At 34.1% G+C, this 25,296-nt stretch overlaps 2 protein-coding genes across 2 annotated transcripts; one reads left to right on the forward strand and one right to left on the reverse strand.

Annotated features, from left to right (window-relative positions):
- The first annotated feature begins 7,861 nt into the window (after nt 1–7,861).
- Nucleotides 7,862–18,439, forward strand: LOC121268907 (putative cell division cycle ATPase). Its single transcript, XM_041173175.1, has 16 exons — nt 7,862–8,477; nt 10,638–10,759; nt 10,863–10,951; nt 11,026–11,061; nt 11,251–11,344; nt 11,923–11,965; nt 12,066–12,166; nt 13,489–13,553; nt 13,705–14,201; nt 14,276–14,363; nt 14,459–14,602; nt 15,931–16,493; nt 16,935–17,073; nt 17,149–17,217; nt 17,306–17,458; nt 17,750–18,439. Exons 1-16 carry the CDS (start codon nt 8,266–8,268, stop codon nt 17,861–17,863), a joined length of 2,529 nt encoding a protein of 842 aa, XP_041029109.1. The 5' UTR covers nt 7,862–8,265; the 3' UTR covers nt 17,864–18,439.
- A 1,775-nt stretch (nt 18,440–20,214) lies between these two features.
- Nucleotides 20,215–22,603, reverse strand: LOC121235139 (reticulon-like protein B2). Its single transcript, XM_041131403.1, has 5 exons — nt 22,190–22,603; nt 21,291–21,471; nt 21,063–21,204; nt 20,777–20,846; nt 20,215–20,689 (listed from the first exon to the last, which is right to left on the reverse strand). Exons 1-5 carry the CDS (start codon nt 22,416–22,418, stop codon nt 20,520–20,522), a joined length of 792 nt encoding a protein of 263 aa, XP_040987337.1. The 5' UTR covers nt 22,419–22,603; the 3' UTR covers nt 20,215–20,519.
- Between the last annotated feature and the right edge of the window lie 2,693 nt (nt 22,604–25,296).

Consider the following 25,296-nt stretch of genomic DNA (forward strand, 5'->3'; position numbering starts at 1 on the left):
TGTTGGATGAGCTTAATATCTCGCTTTTAGTTATTTTAAGTTTAACAAAACTCAAGCAGATGGTCACTGCTGGTTTTCGGATCTGGGACTTGAGCATGTTTAAAATTGCTTCGAGAAAATTTATGGTACTTCTGAAGGTTTTTTTTTTTTTGAGTAATGTTACGTATAGTTATGGAATATGTAAGTACCGTGCAGTCATTTTAAAAAATAGTAGGGTCTACTATTAAAAAATTAATTTTAATTTAGATTTTGTATTTATTATTTTTTTAAGTGATTGCACAACGCTTATACATTCGTGATAGTTTTTTTTTTGTCTAGTTGGGGAGGGAGGTTATTTCCTTACGTTAAAAGAGTCTGAATCACAGATCTTCCTAAAGAAAGAAAGAAGCAGTTGTGGCATTCATTGGCTTGGTTAGCAGCATGATTGCCAGACATGTAATTAACTTGTAAAAAATCTCTTCAAAGTTGACTACTTATTTGCATTTCATGGCCAGCTTTTGGCCTACCCATAATGTCGTTTTCGATCTAATTGAGGAATTTGCCACATACGTACCAATGGGCAACTTGTTGCCATGCATCATGAGATATATGTTAGTTTCTCTTTCTTACTCTGTCAACCTCGTTTTTTGTCTGTGAATCTGTGTTCCATCTCCACCATTAATCCATACGTACGTAATCATCAGGCGCATTCATAGGAGCACGTACGTTTTTGCATGCGCGAGGACTTGGCCGCATGCCCCCTGAAGAGTGCATGCATCTGATCAGGCCGCTCGATCGATCTTGTAGATCGCAGTAGAAAAGATTTTCAAGCTTCTGCAGCTCATATCAGTACTCAATCTGCATGCCTTCTATTTATCGTCGTATCGAGGACCCTTTTACATGTACAATTAATTTGTATTCCTCGCGAATATTTTTCTTACACCGATCTCGAAAGGTATGAATCCAAAGAAGGAAGGAAGAAAGAGATACGCTATCTAATAGACAAAGCAGTGCTTGCTACTGTTTCCTAAGATAATTAATGTGGGTGTGGACCGTGTGGTTATAAGATTATTAAGACAATAATGCATGTTCAATGTAACTCCAAATATTTGTTAAACACAAAAAGTTTTTATATATCACAAAAGAAAAATATTAAGTTGCGGTTCGGATAGTGAGTTGAGATGAAATGAGTTAAGATGAAAGTTAAATAAAATATTATTTGAATATTATTTTTTAAAATTATTATTATTTTAGAATTTAAAAATATTGAATTACTTATTATATTGTATGGGAATTTGAAAAAGTTGTAGTGATGAGATGAGATAAAATACTTTCACTGTCCAAATGAGCCTGAATATTTAAACTTTTGTGAAAAAAGAAATCAAAGTAACTTTCACTAAAATTATAAAAATAAGCTGTCACACTGATTTTAAAAATGGTTTCAACAGCTTTATGTAAGGTAATTGTAAATGCAAAATCATGCATTGCATGCGCCATGCGCGCATGCAGTGATTATCTACATTTGGATAAATACTATTTATTCATGTACAATTTTTTAATTTTTTCTTCTCTCTCTCATTTTTATATTTCTCACAAACACATTATATTTTTTATAAAATTGTAATAAAGGTAAAAAAAAATGACTATTATAAAACTTTATAGAACATGATAAAAACTAGCTAGTACAGTAATATTTATCATAATATTGTATTTTAATATAGACAAATTAAAATATACATATTAAAAAATATTAAGATATATTACTTTTAGTTTTTATTTAGCTATGTTTTTTTTTAGAATGACCAAGATATTGCGATCACGTCAGTTTAAAAATAATGTAAACAAACTCTAAAGATATGGAGCAAACTAGCCTGCAGGAACCCCAAAGTGCTTATATCTTCCAAGTTATCTCTTCAAAAAGACATGCAAGAAACAAATGAAGGTGACAACTTGGTTGAAATTCCAATGCTGCAAAAAGGGATTGAAGGTTTACTTGAAGAGGAATATATATTAAGTGAAAACAAAGAGCTAAACAAAAGTGGCTCAAAGAAGGGGACCCGAATACTAGATTTTTTCACACTGTGCTAATAAGAGAAGGAAAATCAATTCTATAAAATCAATTTCTGATGTCGAAGGTCATACAACTATAACACAAGAAGATATCAATTCCATGTTTCTCTCATATTTTCAAGGACTTTTCAGCTCTTCCCAGCCACCAGGGACAGATGCTTGCTTACACACTCTTGGTCCCATGGTGATGGATCGATGATCATGTGAATGAAAGACTCCTTCAAGAATGACTACTAAAGAGGTAGGAACAACAATTTTTCAAATGAACTCATTAAGCTCTCTAGGGCCTGATGGTTTTCCAGCAGCCTTCTACCAAAATCAATGGGAGATAGTTGGAAATGGTGCATGCAAAGTTGTTATAGAAGCCTTCAATACAACCTCTTGAAACTCTGTTATTAATGATACCCTCATAGCTTTGATTCTAAAAGTCAGAAAACCTCACACAGTCACTAAATTCAGACCTATCAGCCTCTGTAATGTGTTGTACAAAATTCTAGCTAAGGTGATGGCTAACATATTAAAGTCTATCCTTCATTTCATCATATCACCTACTCAGAATGCTTTTGTCCCATGTAAACTTATTACTGACAATGTGATTGTTGCATACGAGGCCATGCATACTATGAAGTCTCTATTGAAAGGCAAGGAATGCTTCATGGCTCTAAAGTTGGATATGAGTAAGGCCTATGACAGAATTGAGTGGCCATTCTTGGATGTTGTAATGAAGAAGATGTGATTTGCTCATAAGTGGATTGCTCTTACTAAGAGATGTGTCTCAATAGTTTCATATTCCATTATCATCAATGGAATACCCAACAGAAAATTTTACCCTTCAAGAGGGATCTGATAGGGTGACCCCCTCTCTCCCTATCTCTTTATTCTTTGCTTAGAAACTCTTAGTAACATGTTAAATCAAGTTGAAGTTGCAGGTCATCTCACTAGAGTTCCATTGGCTTGAGGGAAGATCAAAATCAACCACATTTTCTTTGCAGATGATAGTCTGCTCTTTTGCAAAGCAAATTCATTGGAATAGAGTAGACTTTGCAGCTATTGGAGACCTATGAAATAGCCTCAGGCCAAAGACTCAACAAGAAGAAAACATTGATATTTTTTGGTAGCAATACAAAAGATCGATCATCACTCACATAACTGGTATTAGGTCCACACAATCTTATGACAAATACTTGGGACTCCCAGTCCAACTGGGTAGAACTTGAGTCAGATCATTTAATAACTTGTTGGATAGAGTTAGATCAAGGCTAAGCAACTGGAAGACCAAACTTCTTTCACAAGCTGGAAAGGATATTCTTCTGAAATCTGTGAAACATGCTATTAATTCCTACTTATTGCATAGGGATTTTCAAAATCCCAAGAGCCATTTTGCAGGAGATTAATGGACTGATGCAAGGCTTTTGGTAGGGCAGAAAGATAGAGAGAGAAATATTCATTGGACTAATTGGCAACTAATGAGCAAGACCAAGTTGAAGGGAGGTTTAGGCTTTAGGAATTTAGAGGACTTTAACTTAGCCATGCTGGCCAAGCAATGTTTGAGACTGATTCAGAATCCTCATTCTCTTGTTGCAAGAGTCTTATCCCTCAAATGCTATCTAAATGAAGACTTTCGCCAAGCCCAATTGAGGAAAAGACCTTCATTTCTATGATGGAGCTTCCTAGTAGCAAAACCACTACTTGAAGATTAATTTGGAGAGTTGGTAATGGGAAATCTATCAAAATTTGGCTAGATAAATGGTTGCTCCAACCTTCCTCTTATAAGGTTCAGAGCAAGGTCAACTTATTTCATGCAGACGAGAAGGTAGCTGCATTGATTGACCATGATACTAAACAATGGAATACGACCTTGTTAGCTCTACCTTTTCGCAGGAAAAAGGTTATCTAATTAGCAAAATCCCAATAAGTCAGTGTGGCAGTGCAGATAAATTGATATGAAGAGGCACAACCAATGAAATTTTTTCAATTAGAAGTGCATACCACTTACAAGGGAAATTCGACATAATCTCAGAGGGCAAACATCAAGGAACATCAACCAGGAAGAGAATTGGAGCCAGCTTTGGAAACTCTCTATCCCAAATGCAGAGAAACTTTTCCTTTGGAAGGCTTGTCATAAGGCTTTACCAACTAAGTTGAATTTATTCAAGAAGAAGGTGTTGGAAGATCCTAAATGCCCCTATGTTCACAAGAGCAGGAAACAACAACACATATTCTATGGGAATGTGCTTCTGCAAGAGATGTTTGGGGTTTATATTCAAGACCACTATAAAAATGTGGCATCATATCTCGGAGCTTTAAAGATGCTCAACTGTCTTTGATGAGATCTCTAGACAAACAACATTTGGAAGAGTTTGCAGTTGTGGCTTGGAATCTATGGGAGAGAAGGAACGAGTTTGTTTTTCAGAAAGTATTCACATCTCCATATACTCTTGTAAGAAGATCTCTTTAAAAGTTGTAGGATATCAGACTCATTCATCAGAAGCCTACAAAGCAGATTTTTTCTTCATCTCATAACAACAATATATGGAAGGCACCTCCAATGGATGTCTACAAAATCAACTGGAATGCAACAATTGATAAAAAATAGTATAAAGTTGAGATTGGAGTCATCATTAGGGACTGGCAGGAAGATGTCATGGCTACTATGAGGATGCACAGATCATTGTTCCTAGATCTGTTAGCAAAATTTTTTGCAGCTTTCTAGGCTACTAAATTTAGTCTTGACCTTGGTTTTCAAAAATTTATTCTTGAAGGGGATGCATTCCAAATAATCAATGCCATCAAAAGTAATGAAGATAGCTGGAACAATAAAGGCATGCTCATATCTGATATCAAAGCTTTGCTCTCTAAATACACTAGCTGGTCTGTCAATCATGTTAAAAGAGATCTCAACTCAATAGCTCATGCTCTTGGTAATTAAAGATGCATTGACTATTTATGATGTTATCATTGATTTGGAGTCTACTCCTCATTGTATTGAATCTCTCTTGTAAAGATTTATATCAATAAAATTGTGATACCCCATATGATATGGATAATGGTAGATGGTGTATGGGATCCTACATTGCTTGAGAATGAGAAGTTCTTGCTCTTTATAAGGTTCTAATGAGGCTCTAATTGTATAATTGACTAGTCATTTTGGAGTATAGGTCATGTGGTTTGAGCCTTCTATTGGGGCATTACATTTCTATCTCAACTAGAAATGTGGGATTTGAACCATGTCACCTATAATAGATAGGCTCGACGAGGACGTTGTGAATTTAAGGGATGTAGATTGTGATATCTCATATGATATGGATAATCGTAGGTGGTGTACGGGATCCCACATTGATTGGGAATGAGAAGTTATTGCTTTTTATAAGGTTCCAATGGGACTCCAATTGTATAATTGACTAGTCCTTTTGGAGTATAGGCCATGTGATTTGGGCTTTCCATTGAGGTGTTATAAAAATGGTTTGTTTTCCTAAAAAAAATGTAAATATTGAAGGAAACACAGATAATATATAATTTATTGATGGTTCGAAGAAATATATATAATTTTCAAAATAAAAGACTATTTAAATGATATAAAAATGAATAAACAAATGACATTATATGTAAATAAGTAATTAAGATTCAAAAAATCATTATTGCATCCATCACTCCCATGCTCATTTTATGGGAGATATGGTTGGCAAAAAATTATTACTACCATAATGGCAAGGAATTGGTGCGCTCTATGGTAATTAACAAAGTTTATCATTCGCAAGTTGACCTTAATTATATATTGATAAAGCCATTTCTGGTTCTATCGTTTTATGCTTTCATTTCTTTGAAAGTATTGAGCTTAAATTCCTGTTTTTATATGTTGGCAGCATCCTCCTCCTGGAATGCTAAAATTTAATAAAAATGGTTCTATCTTTGAAGGTCCTGTAGGAAAGGGGTGTATAGGGGTACTCAGATCTGACTCAGGTGACATGATTTTCACATTTTCATTTCATTTGGAAAATGACACTAATACATATGTAGAACTAATGGCTCTATGACAATGTCACTCTATTGTCTATAATTAGGTGTTTCGAGAGTGATATTTGAGTTTAATGTAGCTATACTTGTCCATTGGTTTTTGAATTTAAAATGTCCTCCTTGGAAGTATTATAACATTTGAGATGACATTCTTTCTTTTCAATAAGTTCTATTATTTTCTCTTCAACATTCTCATCGGGAGAGTAACTTTGTGGCTGTTTTATCTGGCTAAAAGCATTTGCAGCCAGTGCCCCATAACACTGTTTTCCCTATATAATTTGAGACTCATTTTATGGTTTTGGTTAAAATCCCAGCTTCTAAATCCGAATCTCTATTTTAGGAAAAATATTCAGGAGATGACTAGTGGTTCCCCAAATATAGGGAATCACTATTCATCCCCTAAATCATCTTTTATCAATATTTTATTCTAATAATTAAAATAAATTTTTCTTCCAATCATCTATATTTTCTCTCATACTTATATTTATTATAGTTTTAAATAATAATTTTAAAAATAATTTAAATAATTACTAAAATATAAAAAAATTAATTTTAAAAATATTATCATACCCACAAAAAAATAATTTAAATTATTGTTTAAAATATTCACTAGAGTAATAGTTCAAAACATAAGAAAAAATATTGAGTATTTAGGTTTGTAAATAGAAGTGAGAGAAAAAAATAATAAAGAAATAATAGAGAAATAATATTTTAATAAAATAGATAAATGATATGGAATGAGATGTATGAGATTTTTTAAAGATGAATAAAATTTAGAAAATTTTTTAAGAGAATGTGATTTTTAGCTAAATTATAGAAAAATTTATGAAAACTTAGATGTGAATGCTCTAAAGAAGACATTGAAAGTATTTCTATTACATATTTTCTAGCCTTAGGTAAGTATAGGCTGGACCACGTGAGTTTATCTAGGTTTAGGCACTGATTTATAAAGCTCATTTCTTAATACATTTTTTTTTGCTGATCATTTCTGGTTGAATTGATTGCTTTAAGGCTTCGTTTGGTTCTTTAACTACTCTCAATTTATCTCAACTCATCATTACAATTTTTTCAAATTTCAATACAAAATATAATAAACAATTCAACTTTTTCAAATTTTAAAATAATAATAATATTAAAAAATAATATTCTAACAATATTTTATCATCTCAACTCAATTCAACTCACTTCAACATTCAAACACACTCTAAATATTGGTACTTGTAACTTTTTTCTACAATTATAAAAATTTTATCTTGTACATGCAGGAAAAATTTCTCTTACTATATTAAATTTTTTTTTTTAATTTTTTTATACATTAGAGGAGCGGATCGAACTCATTATCTCCATTTTAAAGATGTAGGCCTTGTGCCATCACACCACATGCACTTGGCATTACATTTTAAAATTTGGTTTCGAGACTTTTGTATCCTCAAGTTTATTTATTTTTATCTACAAGTTTTCTTTGTCATAAACAATAACTTCTAAAAAAAATTAAATTTAAAAGTTCGTAAAAATAGTAAAAGTGTATTTTGATTGATTATTTTGAAGTAACTGTTTTTTTTTTTTTGTCATGGTAACTGTTTTTTTTTTTTTTTTACTTTTTATATATACATATTTTGAAGTAACTGTTAATGCATCGTCGATGTGACCATACCCAATTCGGAGGAAATTGTTTTTTTTTTTTGGAAAGAAAACTCAACCTGTAAACCGTCCAACGGATAGGATAAACTGTCAAAATAGTGACGGCTGTTACATAGACATTGGCTTTACTCTCTCTCTCTCTCTCTCTCTCTCCATGTTGTCTTTAAAAACTCAAAACCCGAGGGGCAGTCCTGAAAAAGCGGGAACGAACTCCATCACCACCCCCAATCTCCCTCTCTCTCTCTTTCTCGTTCTCGTCTCCACTGTGCCACCGCTTCTCCCCCGCCGATAATTTTTTTGGGCGACTCTTTAGTGCCCTATCCGTTTCTTTCGCTCCTTCTAAATCGACCACCATCACAAAAAATCTATAAAATTAATCAAAAATAGTAGTGGAAGAAATACCAAGATTAACAGAGATTGACAATTTTTTGAGCTTTTGGATTCTTTTTTTCCTAACACATAGCAGGCTCTGTTTGTCACAAAGATCTCGGGTTTCCCTGTCGTTTTGTTTTTCGAGGTAGTAAATCGTTTCCTCTATTTGGTATTGAAGTCGGTTGCTGAATGGAACAGAAAAGCATATTGTGGTCGGCTTTGAGTGTTGGGGTGGGAGTCGGAGTGGGGCTGGGATTGGCCTCAGGACAGACTAAATGGTCAGGAACCGGTTCCGCCTCGAACGCCGTCACTCTGGAGAAGATGGAGCAGGAGTTGCTCCGGCAGATAGTTGACGGACGAGAAAGCAACGTCACGTTCGACCAATTCCCCTACTACCTCAGGTGATTTTCCACATCATATTTATTTCCATTTCCGTCTTTAAAACAAAATCAAGAAAAAAAGAAAAACAGAGAGAGACGTTCGAACGATAAAAGTTCTGAATTCTAGAATTTCAGGTACAACAGATGATACGATACATTTCAATTTATGTTTACTGAAAATGAATGGCTGAATAATTGAATAGAATTATGTAAAACAAACTAAATTTTTAGGCTTTAGCCGCAGATTTTATTTTTCGTTCTATTCTCTCTTTTTTCTACTTAAGGTTTTGCTGGTTGAAATTCGGGCGATTTTGGTTTCAGAAAAACCGATCAAATAAATAATATTAGAATATATTTTAGTGCTAGTTTTCGAGACCTCGAGAGTTGAAATATATATTTTTTCCGAGAAATCATTGAGGTCGACTTTTTTGGAATGTTTGGGAACGAGACGAGGCTAAAAAATTTGTGAATAATTATAAGATAATTTGTAAATAAGTTGGATTTAAATATTTATTAATTTTTAAAAAGTGATAGAGAAAAAATTAAATAAAAATATTATAAATTTAAAATATTATTAAAATATATTTCTTAATATATTTTTTGTTTAAAAATTTAAAAAAATTATGTTATTTTTTATTTGAAAGTGTAAAAAAATTATAATGATTAGTTTAAAAATATTATAATAATTAATTTGAAAGTATTTATATTCAAATAATGTTTAAGAAAATGAGATAAAAATTATTTCCTAACATTTTCGGACTCTCCTTCTGGGCTGTGTTTAACGGATAAGTTTTTTCCCTTCTATAAATGCTCGTATGTTTTCATTTTTATTCATTAAACATCTAACATCTGCGTAGCGAGATATGATTGATAAAAATTTAAATATTTTTCAAATAAAACCTATCGTTTTAGTCGGAAAAAATGTGTTAAATTTTATATGTTAATGGACGATTCTAGAGCACCTTCTAAAAAAAGAAAAATAAATACTTTAGTTATAAAATGATTATATAAAAATAAATTTATAAATTGATGTAATTTGATGTAATACGTCTGTGAGATTATTTTTAGTATAAAATAAATATAATCAATCATATAAAAATAAATTAATTTTTATATAATTTTTTATATCTGTAACTTAATATGATACATTGATAATGGAACTCTAGGGATTTTTTTGTCATGTTCATTGTTTACACCAGAATTTTATGGTACTTCACATCTGATCCGAGAATCTGACGCTCACGTGCATGTCTGATTTCTCGGTGTTCGAGTTGAATTTCTTGGTTTTCCTCCCTGCCTAATTATATTATATTATGTTTGGACTTTGGAAAATTTGGTTCGTGAACCGATATAGCAATTTTCCTGCTGCCAAAATGGGTTGGTGGCCGAGAATTATTCTATATTTAGGAGGGTTTATTGTGTTCTCTGCGAGCCTCCAGCTCTTCAAAGATCAAACTATCTGAGATTTATTTTGCCCTGTATTATTTGTTTTGGAGCCACAAAGAACTCGAGTACTGGGCTGTCACTACTCGGTCAGTGACTCAGTGGGAGCCGAGTATATTGACCGAGTATCACCATCCATAACTTATTACTTGTGCACGTTTTTTCTGAGCATCCATCATTATATGATCAAAATAAGTGTGGTGCTTCTATCCACCCAAGGGAAAATATAAAGGAATGTAGATGACACTTGCTTAATGGTGCTTCAATCGTGTCAGGGTTCTTAAAATTCAAACCACTCATTAAGCAAGTGTAATACCCCCCTTCCCAGGTAATTTGGATCTGTTCACGTCAACAACTTATATAAGATTCTAATCCGTGGCTGTTGATACCATTCACTTGATCTCGTCTTCTCAGCCTCTTTGAATCAGTTTGCGTAGACTTGAATGTTAATGATTAAATGGAATTGATGCCAACTATATATGCATCAAAGTGCATTCATTTAATCTTAAGAAATAACTTTACTATTATCATATTATCTTGTATCATTATAATAAATGTAAATGTCCATCAGTTCTAGCCAACTATGTTGCGCTTGAACTGAAGAAGTTTGCAGCGTTATTTGCTTTCTTACCTGGTCTCCACATAAATTCTTGATGCTGAAATGGACTTGCTTACAATTAGTGTCCTTTAATTGTATTACGGTAACTCAGATGTTCTTGTTTGGCCGTGCAATTACAGTGAGCAGACACGGGTCTTGCTAACAAGTGCTGCTTATGTCCATTTGAAGCATGCTGATGTTTCTAAGTACACACGAAATCTTTCTCCTGCCAGTCGGGCTATTTTGCTCTCGGGACCCGCTGGTTGGTTATCTGGACTACAATGTTTACCTGATCTGACATTGAATGTTTGATTATATTCAAAATTTTCAGACAAATGGTAATCACAATAATTTTTGTGTTGAAGAGCTTTACCAACAAATGCTTGCCAAGGCTTTGGCCCATTTCTTTGAAGCGAAGTTACTACTGTTAGATGTAACAAACTTTTCACTGAAGGTGAGTATCTGCAGTTATTGTTGTCTTTCAAATAAATTATTGTATTGATAATTGTAATGATTTGGTTTGTACAGATTCAGAACAAATATGGTAGTGCAAACAGAGAATCTGTAAGATTTCCATATTTGATTTTCATTATGTTCTTGTGTTGTGTATGAATTGAGTTTAGTATTTAAATCTTTCATGATACTCTAGCATTGGAGTTCAGGACTTTTTTCCGATATGATATGCATGCATAATGAGTTAACTATTCAGCTGCCTCCCCTTCATTTGCTTCCATGGGTGATCTTCTTTTGCAGTCCTTTAAAAGGTCCACTTCAGAGTCAACCTTGGAGCGATTGTCTGACTTATTTGGATCATTTTCAACTCGTCAGCTGAGAGAGGAATCTAAAGGTACGAAGAAAAAGATAATTTCATTTTATTTGGGTGGACCGATTTGAATATTGTCGAATACTTTCTCGTCATTTAATCTTACAGATCATGAACTTCAGAGTATGGTTCTATACAACCATTTTTGCATTAGAATAACTACGAGTTGGAGCAACATATTCTGTTCTTTCACTTACCAATTTTGTGCCTACAATTTTGAAACTTGAGGTCCAACTCATCCAATATGTGAATGCCTATGCAGCCAGCATTGGTGCAATATATGTAACCATATTACAGTGTCAGACTCCCTCTGGGAAGTTTTGGGCCTACATGTGACAAGTCATTAAAACTAATATGTGAATTGTGTTTTTTTTTTTTTTTTTTCGAAACAGGCAGAAATGCAAGATCTGATAAGCTTAGTTGCCAGGATATAGGATTTGGTTACAATAATTAGATATATTATACCTTGTATACTGATGTTTTGATGGCTAAATAAATTAATACTGATGTTTTGATGGTTAAATAAATTAATATTCTGGTTATACTGGTTATATCGTGTTCTCATCTTATGGTCTAGCTCTGACAAAGAAGTTTTGTTTCAGGTACATTACGGAGACAGAGCAGTGTGGCGGATATTGGTTCAAGGTATGGTAGGGTGGATGTTCTTAGTTGATGACAGGAGACATGCCTTGGTTCCCTCTTTATTTCTTTATCTTTGGAATTATATCTCATTCACTAATTGCAGGTCCACAGATGGTTCTTCTAATCCTCCTAAGCTTCGTAGACACGCTTCTGCTTCGGCTAATATCAGTAACCTCATTTTGCAAAACACTTCTGCAAATTCAGGTTTTCCAAAGAAAATTAATCTACTAAAGATTCCGGATTGATATGTGGTTCTACAAGCGCTGGGAATAATGTAGCATGTCTATGGAATAAACATAGTATTCAACTACTGATGCTGTGTGAAAGTCATGTCTGTGATATATATTTTACTTGGGCAATATGTTTAACTAGAAGAATTTTAAGCCTTTGTTGTGCACTTTGTTGTTGGTGTTTCTTTTTTTTAACAATTTTGTGGACCAGTCACCAAGCTTATACTGAAATGTGAAGTTTAATGCATTTGTCTTCATGCAATGAGTGCCAAGGAACCTTTCAAATTTAAATGGTGATTCAAACACGTCAGTCTCAATATGTTTGTGTTAGGGGTATAGATGCTTTAAATTCCTTACTGCTTCTCCAGGTTTCACATGAGTGATGAAGGATTGACTCCCTTTGTGATATGCTATGGATAAGATGTTAATTAATACAGCTCAAGTGCGAATGCTCTTTACCATGTTATTTTCTTTGAATCCTACCCATGTTTTTTAGTTATTTATGAACTTGATAAAGAGCAAGATTTAACACCTTGCTAAGTCCCACCTAGGGTGGAAGCTTGAACTTTTAGGAAAAGTGGTGATTTCATGTGATATTAAAGCAGAGGTTATGAGTTCAAATCCTGACTCTACAGTTTACTCCATTTAATTAAATATTATTCATAAAAAAATGTCCTGCCTAGGGTGGATGAAGTGTGATAGAGGTGAATAAGTCTAATAAAAGGCGTGCTGAGTATCTGTTACTACATTTGTTTCTTACTAGATGGAACTTAGATTTATGATGATTCCAATGGGTTTCGGTTGTAACCTTGATTATTCCTTTTTTAGTATAAGCTTAAATGTGGCTTAGGCTTTTCTTGTGTTATTACAAATGTTAGTAACGTGAGGAGATTTGTGCGACATGTACCCTGAGAAGGAAGTTAGGTATTTAAGTGAGGAGATTTGTGGGACGTGTACCCTGATATGGACATTAGGGATTCAAGTGAGGAGATTTTAACACCACCACTAAGTCCTGCATTGGGTGGCTAAAGTATTAGAAGGGCGAATGAGAATGATAAAGTTGCATTAAGTGCTGTCCCTTATTGGTTTCTACCAGATGGAACTAAGCTTTATAATAATTCCAATGAGGTTCAACTGTAATTATGACTAGTCGTTTTGGAGAATAAACCTAGAAGTGCCTTGATTTTTCTTTGGGTTGTTATACAATATTTTGAAAACATTTGTAATTCCATTTTAATTGGTTTATATTTTGCTGCTTTTAATTTCTTCACTTTTCTCCGTTCTTTATTTTTCTAGCTCATCTCAAACCAACAAGCAGCTGGTCCTTTGATGAGAAGCTTCTTATACAGTCTCTCTACAAGGTACCATCTTTTTGTTATGAATTTCAGTGGCGAGACTGACACCTAAACATGTTCATGTCCACACTTATTTTGTTGGGACTGTAGTTCTGCATTCACTTCTTGCTTCGTAAGGGTATTGATAGGGGGACATCTCTGTCGAATTCTTTTGCAGGTATTGGTTTTTGTTTCAAAAACCAATCCAATTGTGCTATATCTTAGGGATGTTGATAAGTTATTGTTCAGATCGCAAAGGATATATAACTTGTTCCAGAAACTGTTGAAGAAACTGTCTGGATCAGTGCTGATCCTTGGTTCACAAATTATGGATCCTTGCAATGACTATGGAGATGTGGATGAGAGGCTTACTGCTCTCTTCCCTTACAGCATTGAGATCAGGCCTCCAGAGGATGAATCCCATCTTGTCAGCTGGAAGTCTAGACTGGAGGAGGATATGAAGACAATCCAGGTTCAAGACAACAGAAACCACATTATAGAAGCACTTTCATCGAATGATCTTGATTGTGATGATCTGGATACAGTCTGTGTGGCGGACACAATGGTTCTCAGTAACTTCATAGAAGAGATCGTGGTATCAGCAATTTCTTATCATTTAATGAATAACAAGGATCCTGAATACAGAAATGGAAAACTTGTTATATCATCTAATAGGTAAGATTAACATTTCTAATGGTGTCCTAACTATTTAAGCTTTATGTGCTTATATTGTTGTTGCTGTGGAACAGTTTGTCCCATGGATTGAGTATATTCCAAGAAGGAAAATCGGGTGACAAAGATACTTTGAAGTTGGAAGCACAAGCTGAAACATCTAAGGTCTGTTGGCCGCATGTATATACATTAAGTTGAGAATAGAAGAAGTCGTATAGAACTAGAATGACCTGTTTCTGCTTCGTTTCAATTACTTACAGAATGCAGTGGAGGAAGAGGCTGTTAGCATGAAGCCTGAAACAAAGGCTGAAGGCACAGCTCCTGAACACAAAAGAGAAGCAGAAACGCCAGCTTCAGTGCCAAAGACAGATGGTGATAGTTCAGTTCCATCTTCCCAAGCTCCCGTAAGTCTTCCGTGTTTTTGTTTTCGTTTATGGGTTAAGTACAAAAATAGTCCCTAGATTTTGCATAATTATCTTTTTGCTCATTAAGTTTTAAATTTTATCATTTTGTTCCTTAGCTTCGTATTTTTTTTTCTTACAAAACCCTAAAAAGTATAACAAAGAGAAGTCGATTTATAATTCTAAAATGTTTTTAAAAAAAGCATTTAAAAAATTTTAAAACCTAAAGAAAAATAGAAATTTTGAAAACATAAAAATAAAGAAAATAACACCTTTTTATTAAAAAAAAATAAAAGTTATAAAATAAAAATAAAGCCAAAAATTTGGAAAAAAAAAATTAAGGAACTAATAACGATTTTTGATTTTTTTTTTTTAAATTCGAATTCTCATGAATTTTTTTTTTTTTTTGAAAAATTGAAGAAGAGAACAATACACGGCCACCACTCCTTGGCAAGAGTCCATTCCTGGGTGTTGGACCCAACAGCGGTCTTGGAAACACAAGCAATGCCTACGTTAAGAAAAAATCTCTATATACCATACTTTTTTTTAATTTTTATTATTTTTTTCTTTTATCAAATATTTAATATATGAATAATGAATAGAAGAATTGAATTAATTTAAATAGAATAAACTAAAAAAAAAATAAAAAAATTTAAAAAAATATGGTGTATAGAGGTCGGGGATATCGTGTAGCATTGCTATAGGTTAATTGCCACATTCAGCGGTAAGAGGGGTGGCCCTGCGGCCTCCCTTTTTCGTTGTTTTAAAAATTTTGTTTTTAAAGTAATATTTTTTTCAGGTTTTGAATTATTTTAATTTTTTAAAAATGAATTTTCTTTCTAACTTTTTACTTTTTCCCTTTTTAGTCACATGGCCTGCCACATTAGATTTCCGTTAATTTAAGTTAATGGAAATCTGATGGAGGGTTTTCATTAAAAAAATTTACAATCCCACATTAAAAAAATTATAAAATTGAGAACTTGATCAAAATGAAAACCATACAAAATTCAAAGACTTTTGTGTACTTAAACCTTCTTTTTTTCCATTTTTCTTCGGTCTACATATTTTTTTTTTTAAAAAAAATTATATTTTGTGGTTGACTGATCAAAACATCCCCAATTTGTACACGTACAAATTAAACTCTATTTTGAACAAAGTTGAAACCCCCATATAAAGAACAAAAGGAATTCGGGAAATATGTCTCATAGTTCAGTTGTATTCGAGTTTTCATACTCTGGAAGTCACCAATCTCTACAGTGTACAACATTCTTCTTCACTACTTTTATATGATTAGTTGTGTGAAAATGTTGGTGCATGTCACTTCCTAACAGGAACCTGACAATGAATTTGAGAAGCGCATTAGGCCGGAGGTTATACCAGCAAATGAGATTGGTGTAACTTTTGCCGATATTGGTGCCTTAGACGAGATTAAAGAGTCCCTTCAAGAGCTAGTGATGCTCCCTCTTCGAAGACCAGACCTCTTCAAAGGAGGCCTTCTAAAACCTTGCAAGGGGATATTGCTATTTGGTCCGCCTGGCACTGGGAAGACAATGCTGGCTAAGGCCATTGCCAAGGAGGCTGGAGCAAGCTTCATAAATGCATCCATGTCTACGATCACTTCTAAATGGTTTGGTGAAGATGAGAAGAATGTCCGTGCATTATTCACTCTGGCAGCCAAGGTCTCTCCGACTGTTATATTTGTAGATGAGGTTGATAGCATGCTTGGGCAGCGGACCAGAGTTGGGGAGCATGAAGCAATGCGTAAGATAAAGAATGAGTTCATGACACACTGGGATGGGCTCTTGACAAAACCTGGTGAGCGCATCCTTGTTCTCGCCGCAACCAATAGGCCATTTGACCTTGATGAAGCAATTATTAGGCGCTTTGAGCGGAGGTATTTATACATATGTAGTGACATTTAGTTTCACCATTAAGTCTCTTACTTGGCTATGTCGTATCACTTATTTGCAATTTTGCAATTTCCATTCTAAACTTGCTTTGAGAATGCAATTAATATCTCCTTTCAAGTTTAATCTGAAGGCTGCAATTTTACATCTCTGAGAACAACCGTTTTACCCTGAAGATCTCAGTGTTAATTATAGTGTCATGTTTGTAGAATGATGTTTTACTTTGTTTATGACCTGAAATCCAATAGGAAAATCTACATATGGGAATTCCCAATGGAAGTAATACCGTCAATCCACTTGAACAATGCTTCAACTTGCCTGAATAGAATTTTGTTGCAGAGTATGGACCCAACAGACAGACACAAATGAATCCTTTATTTATTAGAGAATCATTACTGTCTATGATGATGATTACTTTCATATAGCAGAATTATGGTGGGATTGCCGTCTGTGGAGAACAGAGAGATGATCTTCAGAACTCTCTTGGCAAAGGAAAAGGTTGAAGAAGGACTAGACTTTAAGGAGCTAGCAACAATGACAGAAGGATATACAGGAAGTGATCTGAAGGTCTGGATTTGACGCATACTTGATTTTCAAATGTATAATTGGGTTTTATTAACTAGGTGTAACCGTTTAAACCAGAACTTGTGCACAACAGCTGCTTATCGGCCAATTAGAGAGCTAATAAAGCAAGAGAGACTAAAGGATTTGGTAAGAGTGGTGACAATTTTAAGCTGTTACCATAATGCTTCATGGAGTAATTTTAAGGTAGATTCTACTTGTGAACTGTTATTTGCAGGAGAAAAGGCAGAGAGCTTCAGAAGGGAAAGCAGTCCAATCTGCAGAAGAGCAGAATCCAGGAAGTGCTTCAGACACAAAAGAAGATCAGGAGAAAGAAGTAATTACCCTTAGGCCATTGAACATGGAAGATTTGAGGCAGGCGAAGAATCAGGTAAAATATCTGTGTCTATAGTGTGTTGTTTGTGGAAGATGACTTTTTAGAGTATATAATTAAGTTCTGGTAACTACAGCCTAGTTTAAGAATATGTACTGCCCGATCGCTGTATACAAAGCAAATATCATCGGCTGTGAATTTTATGTTCACCCACATTGGACAAAGGATTTGGGTTTAATGTATTATCCTGATCTATAGACACACACGCACACATATATCCTAGCCAATTGATGTTTTTGGTTATTTGTGCAAATGCATGGTCCACTCCAATTGCTGTTTGGAATGCAGGTTTCCACAAGCTTTGCAGCCGAGGGATCTATAATGAGTGAGTTGAAGCAATGGAACGATCTGTATGGGGAGGGGGGTTCTAGAAAGAAGCAGCAATTAAGTTACTTCTTATAACGAGGTTGATGAGAAGGCTGTTAAGAGAACGATTTTAAATATCATTGGGTGAACCATTGAAATGCTGTCCACTGTAACATGAAGTTGAAGCAACCAACAAAAAGATGGTGGAGAAAACAAAATGGGAGGTATGCTTTGTCCACTTGATTAGGCCCTAATAACTGGTGATTCAAGAATCGGAACCATCATGTAGTGCTATGGTTTTTCTAGGGATATATGCATGTACGATTCTTTGGATGGAGCTTGTTTATGCTTTTTTGCTGCTTCATCTTTTTTACTGCTGTGCCGCCAAGCAAAGGAAACCTTTGTTTAAACGGGGGGTTGTTACTTGTTAGGGAATACATTTTAGTTCTTGGTGGTTGATAAAACCACTTCGAAAATGCTTGAGCATTAGCCAGATACTCGAGCAAAACAGACAGTCGGACATGCCGCAATATTTTGGACTTGGATGGGATTTGAGTATCCAAAGTCAGCAATATTTCTTTACCATTTGTAGTGGATTATTTGTGTTTCTGATCAATTTGAGGGTAATGGGTTTTAAAAGATACCAAGAGGCTTACGAATGGCCTTCTCTTATATGGTGCTACTTCTACTTCATGTAACTTTTTTTTTTTTTTTTGGATAGACTTCATGTAACTTTTGCAAACATTGGCTGTGGGTGAAATATTTTATCCCATTTGGCATACTGCTACATTCCTTTTGCATGTCTCTTTCTCAAACTAATAATTGCATTCACGATGGTACTGTGATTAAAGAATACAAGTTTTTAGGTCAATGTTTTCCTCCACCCTTTTTTGAAAAAAATTTCCCACTAACCGTTGGGTAAATTTCTCCAACAACAGTCTTCTTTCCGCCATTTGAGAGTTTGCTGAAAGAGTTTGCTGAAAGAAAAATGATTTGTACAATTTCTAAATAGACAAACTTCGCGCAAGCCTTTGTAAAAAAAGTGGACTCTACCTTAAAAAAGTATAATATATATATATATAAATATATATATTCTTTATTAGTGGGATTTACTTTTTGACAAAAGGCTTGCATGAGACTTGTCTATTTAGGATTTGTACAATTACTCATTTATTTAGCTTTCTAGGAAACCTATATCAATCGAGTAATAATACATGTATAACTCTTTTTACAATTATGCTTTAAAATAAGTGTGTTTATGTAAAGTAATGTTAATCTTATAAGTTACTTTACAAAAATACCCCTAATTAAAAACATAATTGCATAAAATGTTGTAAAAAGGGTTGTATATCTATCATTTCTCATTTCCTTTTTAGGCCCAAAATTGCTATTTCGTAGTTCACACAAGGAGTTAGTTTTTGCCTAAGCTGGGGGGTATTGGGAAGTCATATTTTGAACCAATGTAGAAAGAAAATTAAAAGCTTCAATGAAGATTCCACTTAATAAAAGTAACTTTTAGGTTGCAATATTTTGCAGATTTAAGATAAGGACAAGTTTCAGAGTTTTCGGTTTCACGCACTCTTTTAATCGGTACAACATTTATATATGTTTCCGTCATGCACAACATTTTCCTGCCAATTGTTGTTTTTTTCACTGTTTTGGGCCGAATTTCCGAGTTTTCGGCCAGTTTTGTCATTTCTGTGTCTTTCTTCCCGATGTGGCACCATTGTGCACCATTTCAAACCAATTCGGGACTCTTTCAATACGAATTTAGGCCTGTTTTGTTTTCAAAATCCAAAATTTTGAAAATTTTTCATCTCATTATTACAATTTTTTTAAATTCTCACGTAAACTAAAATAAACAATTCAACTTTTTCAAATTTCAAAACAGAAATAATATTAAAAAATAAAAAAATCTACGCCTCTTATTATTTACACAACTTCTATGCATCACACTTTTTTTAATTTTTTATTATTTTTTTCTTTTATCAAATAATTAATATATAAATAGTAAATAAAAGAGTTGAATTAGTTTACAACGAATAAACTCAAAAAAAAAATGAAAAAAATTAAAAAATTAAAAAAAAAAAAGTAGTGTGGAAGTTGAGGAGACTGTGTAACATTACTTTTAAAAAATATATAATATTTTATTCAATTTTTTAACTTTAATCTTTAACTCATCCCATCCCATTTCAGACCGGTTTATGTTTGATTTTGTACTTCACCACAAATATCTTCATCATCCATTAATCCCTAGAAGTCGACTCATGACGCACTGTACAGAAGAATATGATTTGCATACTGGCTAACTCGATAACAAAAACCTTTAAACTTAACAGGTAAAATCCCCCCAACAACAAATGAGGTCAGAACTATTTTACATCACTATGAACATCACTGCAAAGCAAAGCAAGCAGTATTCAGACAAACACCAATGGCAAATATTCTGATATAAAATTAGCCCAATGTACATGCATTAATAAATATGCAAATATATAGGAGTATGAAGTAACAACATATCATTCGGTGGCCGTCAGCAGATAGACACATTCACAAGTACTACTGCACCCATATCAATCCACGATGTGAACCCCAACACCCTAAAAGGGAAAAAAAAAAAAAAAAAAAAAAAAAAAAAGAAAAGTAAAACAGGTTCTTGACAATCATGGATAAAAATTTCACACCACCTTTTCACATAACACAGCTACCAAATATTTCTCAGCTCATTGAAAAGGCCAACTGAAATGCCACTCTAAACCTTCTTCTTATCCTTCAATGGTCCCCTCGGAATCTTGCTCAAAACCTTTGCATCAAAAACTGCATACTGCTTCTTGATCTCAGCATGTGCTTTCTCAGCGAATGAGTCCACCTGGACCTCATACTTTTCATAGAATACAGGCAATGTTTGGAGCAAAACAAATGCTGTAAAAAAGTGATCAAACCGTGTGTTAAAGATTGAATCTATTCAAGGTATGACTAAAAAATAAATGCATGTAGCAACTCCATTACCGATGTAGAACAAGGTCAAGAAGTTGCACCAGTTCCCCACAATAGACAAGACCCACAAGCCAGCGATCGCCTAATTAATCAGGTCGTTTCATAGAGCATAAAATAGAAACCATAAGTAGGGAAACATAATATTTCAAAACAACATTACGAACAAAGATTGCATTTTATGGAACTCAAGAGGTCATATACTTGCATAAAAATATTTAGTCACTCTTAAGCTCTTCAAGAGATATGGGTTATAATCAATGTCAACAAGTCAGTTCATCAAATAGGGATATGAACGTACATATAAGAACTTCTTGAGGTCTCTTCCCGATGCAATATCACGCAGAACAACAAAAGCACGGTTGATCTCTATCCTCAGTGCTGCAGCAAACTGTAACAGTGGTTTCTCTGGGATATGGAAGTCTGGAATGTGTGGTGGATGTCTACATGATCAAATAGATGTATGAGCAAAACGACTCAAAATAGAGAAATTGAAATAATTAAACCACCACAACAAGTGCAGCCTTACTTGTAGATGAAGGTGGATGCGTTTGACCACAAGAACAGAATTGAAAGTATCAAAATCAAGATGTGGCAGACCAGAGTCAGCAAATGGTATTCAAGCAATTCAAACAGAATCCACGCTGCCGTTGCTCCACCAAGCACCCCTGCTGATATCTTCTTATTCCTCCACAAGAAAACATCAGCCGCTGTGGTATGAACACCAAATCAACATCATTAGGCCAAAATGATATTTTTGTTTCATTATTCATAAAAGATATGGTTTTGCCAAGTTGAAATATTGGGGTTATCACATTTTAAACCAAGGAAGGGAGTCGATAACTGAAGGTTCAATGCCGATTAACTTATAAAACAAGTATTTAAGAACCTCACGAGGTTTTGTAAAGCTAAAACCCGGAAACCTTCACGTCAACAACATTTGAGAGCCAATAAAGTAATTCCACACAACCGATTAAGTATTCAGCAACATAGATTAGTCGGTGCCACAAGTTCCTCTCGGAAACAAAACCAGATCTAGATCCAATATAACGCTGAACTTTTCGAAAAAATAAATTGTTTCTCTGATTGAAGACGTATTATATTCTTACGACGACACACTAATATTACATATATGTTGGGGAGGGGAAAACTGCGAAGACAGATTGGGATCTAATATTAGCCGTTCCACGCCTCAGCTGTTCTGAGGTTTCACAATCACTACTACTACACTTTCTCACAGCAACCAAATAAACCAGGAAATGCATTTCAAGCAAATTACCAGGAAATGCATTTCAAGCAAATTCAACGAAATTTCCACACCAGAAATAAAATTAGAATAAACAGAAGCAAAGAAAAAAATAGAACTCGAAAACAATTTCCATAGCATTTCATGAGGCAATCATAGAAAAGAGGAGTTTTTTAACATACGTTTGCCACCACCGAAAACCTTGTGCACAGGCCTTTCCCTACCAAAGAGGCGGTAAATATTGGACTTCATCGGCGAAGGAGAAGAAGAAGAAGAAGAAGAAGAGCTGCTCTTTTTCTTCTCGTCGTCCGAATCCGACGACGAGGAGTCATGATGGCCGTGTATCTTCTCCGATATCTTCTCAATCAAAGACTCCTGCTTCGGCTCCTCGTGGTGATGCTCCTCCGCCATGGCTTTCTAACTCACCTCGTTTCAGATCTCCTCGTGGTGAGCTTCGAGTCACTCTCTCTAAGCTCTGTGGAGAGTCGAGACTATATTTGGCGAGGAAGAGGAACTGATAGAATTAATCTGGACCGTTAAAATGGCAAGAATCTGTAACTGTAGGAATGGACCGACCCGAAACCCAACGAAGAGCAGGTTAGCTTAACATCAACGGGGAACGTAATATTTATAAGGTGCGAGGATAACGGCCGTTAGAGATGACGGGTGCTCCAAGGGGTATACGTGGCGGGAGAATAATCAGGGGTGGTTTTGAAATCACGGAAGAAACAAGAAAGTCGCGATGTTGGAGGAAAGGAGAGTGCGAGAATGACATGAGCCGACCCAAATACGTGTCCTAATTGGGCCCCACATAAATTAAATTTATAGTTGTGTATGTTTCGGGTTGGTCATACTTGTCATACTCTTCTGGTTCGGAAAACCTTAGCTCTTAAGTAAATCCATAAATTTAATTATGAGGAAATTCAAAATACTAGGTTGTGCGTTCAAGCCAATTTATTTGTCGGTCTGCCCGGAATTTTATCTTGACTGCTATCCAAATTTGGTATCCGCTCCTTCTTTTTAATATGAATACCGTTATTTAATGCGGATGCGGGTAATTCTCGATATCAATTTCACATTTCAAAAGTAAAATGATGTCGTTTTATATTTGTAGCTCTATTCTTTAGAATGATTTTCTCAATAAATCTAGATATCTTATCACAATTCAAATAGTAAAATATTCAAATTTTTATAATCGAGTACCTGCTCGAGTTCTAACAGGATTAACCCAAGCGGGGTACTTGGATTGCATTATAAATTCAAATGTGAATTAGAGTATAGTCAGATTCTTAGATCTGCATCCAGATTTACTCCTATTGAAGATGTGTCATTGTGCCATGTCAACTAATAAATAATATCATACCAGTTATAACAAACTTTAGAACAAGTTATGTATTTATAACTATTGACAAACAAATTTAGTAATAAACCTAATAGATTAGGTTTCTATTAAGTATTGGTATTCTTGTATGATTTTTTAAATCTTTCTTTCTTGACTGTCCAATCGGGTAAGGGGGTTGAGTTTCAGCGATGAAGTTTTGATGCACCAATTGAATCTAGACTGTCATCTCAACAACTTCCTTATTGCGAAACGGGTCACCCTTTAATTAATTTAGGCCTGGTTAAATAATGAAAGTCTTTCATCTCATCTCATTTCATTATTATATATTTTTTTAATTTTTATATAAAATATAATAAATAATTCAATTTTTTAAAATTTTTAAATAATAATAATATTAAAAAATAATATTATAAGAATATTTTATTTAATTTTTAATTTTCATCTCATCTCAACTTAAAACCGCACGTTAAATTCACTCTCATCTTCTTTTGCAACACAATCAAATCGATCAATGGAATTCCATGCGACGGCCGATTAGATTTTATTTCTCCGCCTATCTCTTTTAAAGAAACCAAACCAAACAAAAATGTGTTATGAAAATAATATTCATGACTTAATAAATTTCATAAATTATTATTATTTTAAATAAAAAAGAAAAAAGAAAACGTTCATGACTTGATCTGTCGGGTAGTTGGATCGTTGCAATAGCCTAAGAATATGACAGGAAATGAGATTAAAAAAAAAAGGCTTGTATAATTAATATTATCTTTGGATCAAAACCAATAAATGAGTGTTCTCTTTATTATATCCTAATGGCATTGACCATCTCAAAAATAATAATATTTATAGCAATAACAACAAGAATATCAGCGGTGAGTAAAAAATTAATTTTTTTTTTATATAAATCTTATATTTATTCATATTTTTTAAAATAGTGCGCCGTACTTACACAATTCATAATTATAAATATGATTTCTTTATACAAAAGGCAGATAAAGTTCACAATTCAATCAGCACACAATTTATCCAAGATAGTACCAGTTTTTTACACTTGCAACACAATATTGATCATGTAGGGGACACGATTTTTGACTAATTAATACGGATTAGTGGTATTGTCCAACTGCTACTGATGTATGGCAAAATCCTCAAGTCCAGTGCAGAAATGGGAGATAGAAGATGAAGACTTTCTACAGTTGTGGGGTAAGCTAATGAGCAGGTTCAAGAAGGTGGATATGGAATGGATTGCAACAATCATGCGTAGGATATGGCTGAGAAGGAATAAATTTATTTTTTAAAATCGATTCTATAATCCAAGGAAATTGATTCAAATGACAAGTGAAGGTATGAAAGATTACAAATATGCTCAAGTAGGTCTGAAAGATAGAAAAGATACTAGTGTAACATGTGGGACTAATAAGAGATGGAAAATGCCAAATCCTAATGAAGTAAAGGCAAATTAGGATGCTACTCTTAACACAATGAGTATGAGGATGGGAGTGGGGATTATAATTAGAGATGCAGAGGGAGAGGTGTTGTTATCTATTTATGCTGTGAGAAGGAATGTGCATCAGCCTGCACTTGCAAAGAGCCTTGTGTAAAACCTTCTTAAAAGAATAAAGAGATCTGTAGGATCTTTTACGTCCAACTATTTGGGTTTGAGAACTGAAAAACCTATAAAAGAGAGTAGAGATTTTCTGTAGGGAATGGATTTCTAGTCTTTTGCCTTAGAACATTTTGGGTAAGTCTAATGGAAAACACAAGCCCCTTTATATAGACAAGACTAGAGACTCTTACTTATTACTCTTACAACTTTTGGGCTACCCTCATTATTTCATCTATAAAAAATAGTTAGAGTTAACCACTTTATTTATTCAGAACAATTACCTATGCTTGATAGAAGAAGTGAATCATCTTAGATGAAGTGAACCACCTTAAGGAAGACAA

The sequence above is a fragment of the Juglans microcarpa x Juglans regia genome, chromosome 6D, assembly GCF_004785595.1.
Source record: "Juglans microcarpa x Juglans regia isolate MS1-56 chromosome 6D, Jm3101_v1.0, whole genome shotgun sequence".
NCBI classification, from domain to species: Eukaryota; Viridiplantae; Streptophyta; class Magnoliopsida; order Fagales; family Juglandaceae; genus Juglans; species Juglans microcarpa x Juglans regia.

Excerpts from the sequence above, each read along its gene's own strand:
- LOC121268907 (XM_041173175.1), top strand. The coding sequence starts at position 8,266 with ATGGAACAGAAAAGCATATTGTGGTCGGCTTTGAGTGTTGGGGTGGGA. Across the intron at positions 14,202-14,275 it reads CTTGTTATATCATCTAATAG|TTTGTCCCATGGATTGAGTA; the intron begins GTAAGATTAACA and ends GCTGTGGAACAG. Across the intron at positions 14,364-14,458 it reads CACAAGCTGAAACATCTAAG|AATGCAGTGGAGGAAGAGGC; the intron begins GTCTGTTGGCCG and ends AATTACTTACAG.
- LOC121235139 (XM_041131403.1), bottom strand. The coding sequence starts at position 22,418 with ATGGCGGAGGAGCATCACCACGAGGAGCCGAAGCAGGAGTCTTTGATT. Across the intron at positions 21,205-21,290 it reads GCATCCACCTTCATCTACAA|ACATCCACCACACATTCCAG; the intron begins GTAAGGCTGCAC and ends TTGATCATGTAG. Across the intron at positions 20,847-21,062 it reads ACCTCAAGAAGTTCTTATAT|GCGATCGCTGGCTTGTGGGT; the intron begins GTACGTTCATAT and ends CTGATTAATTAG.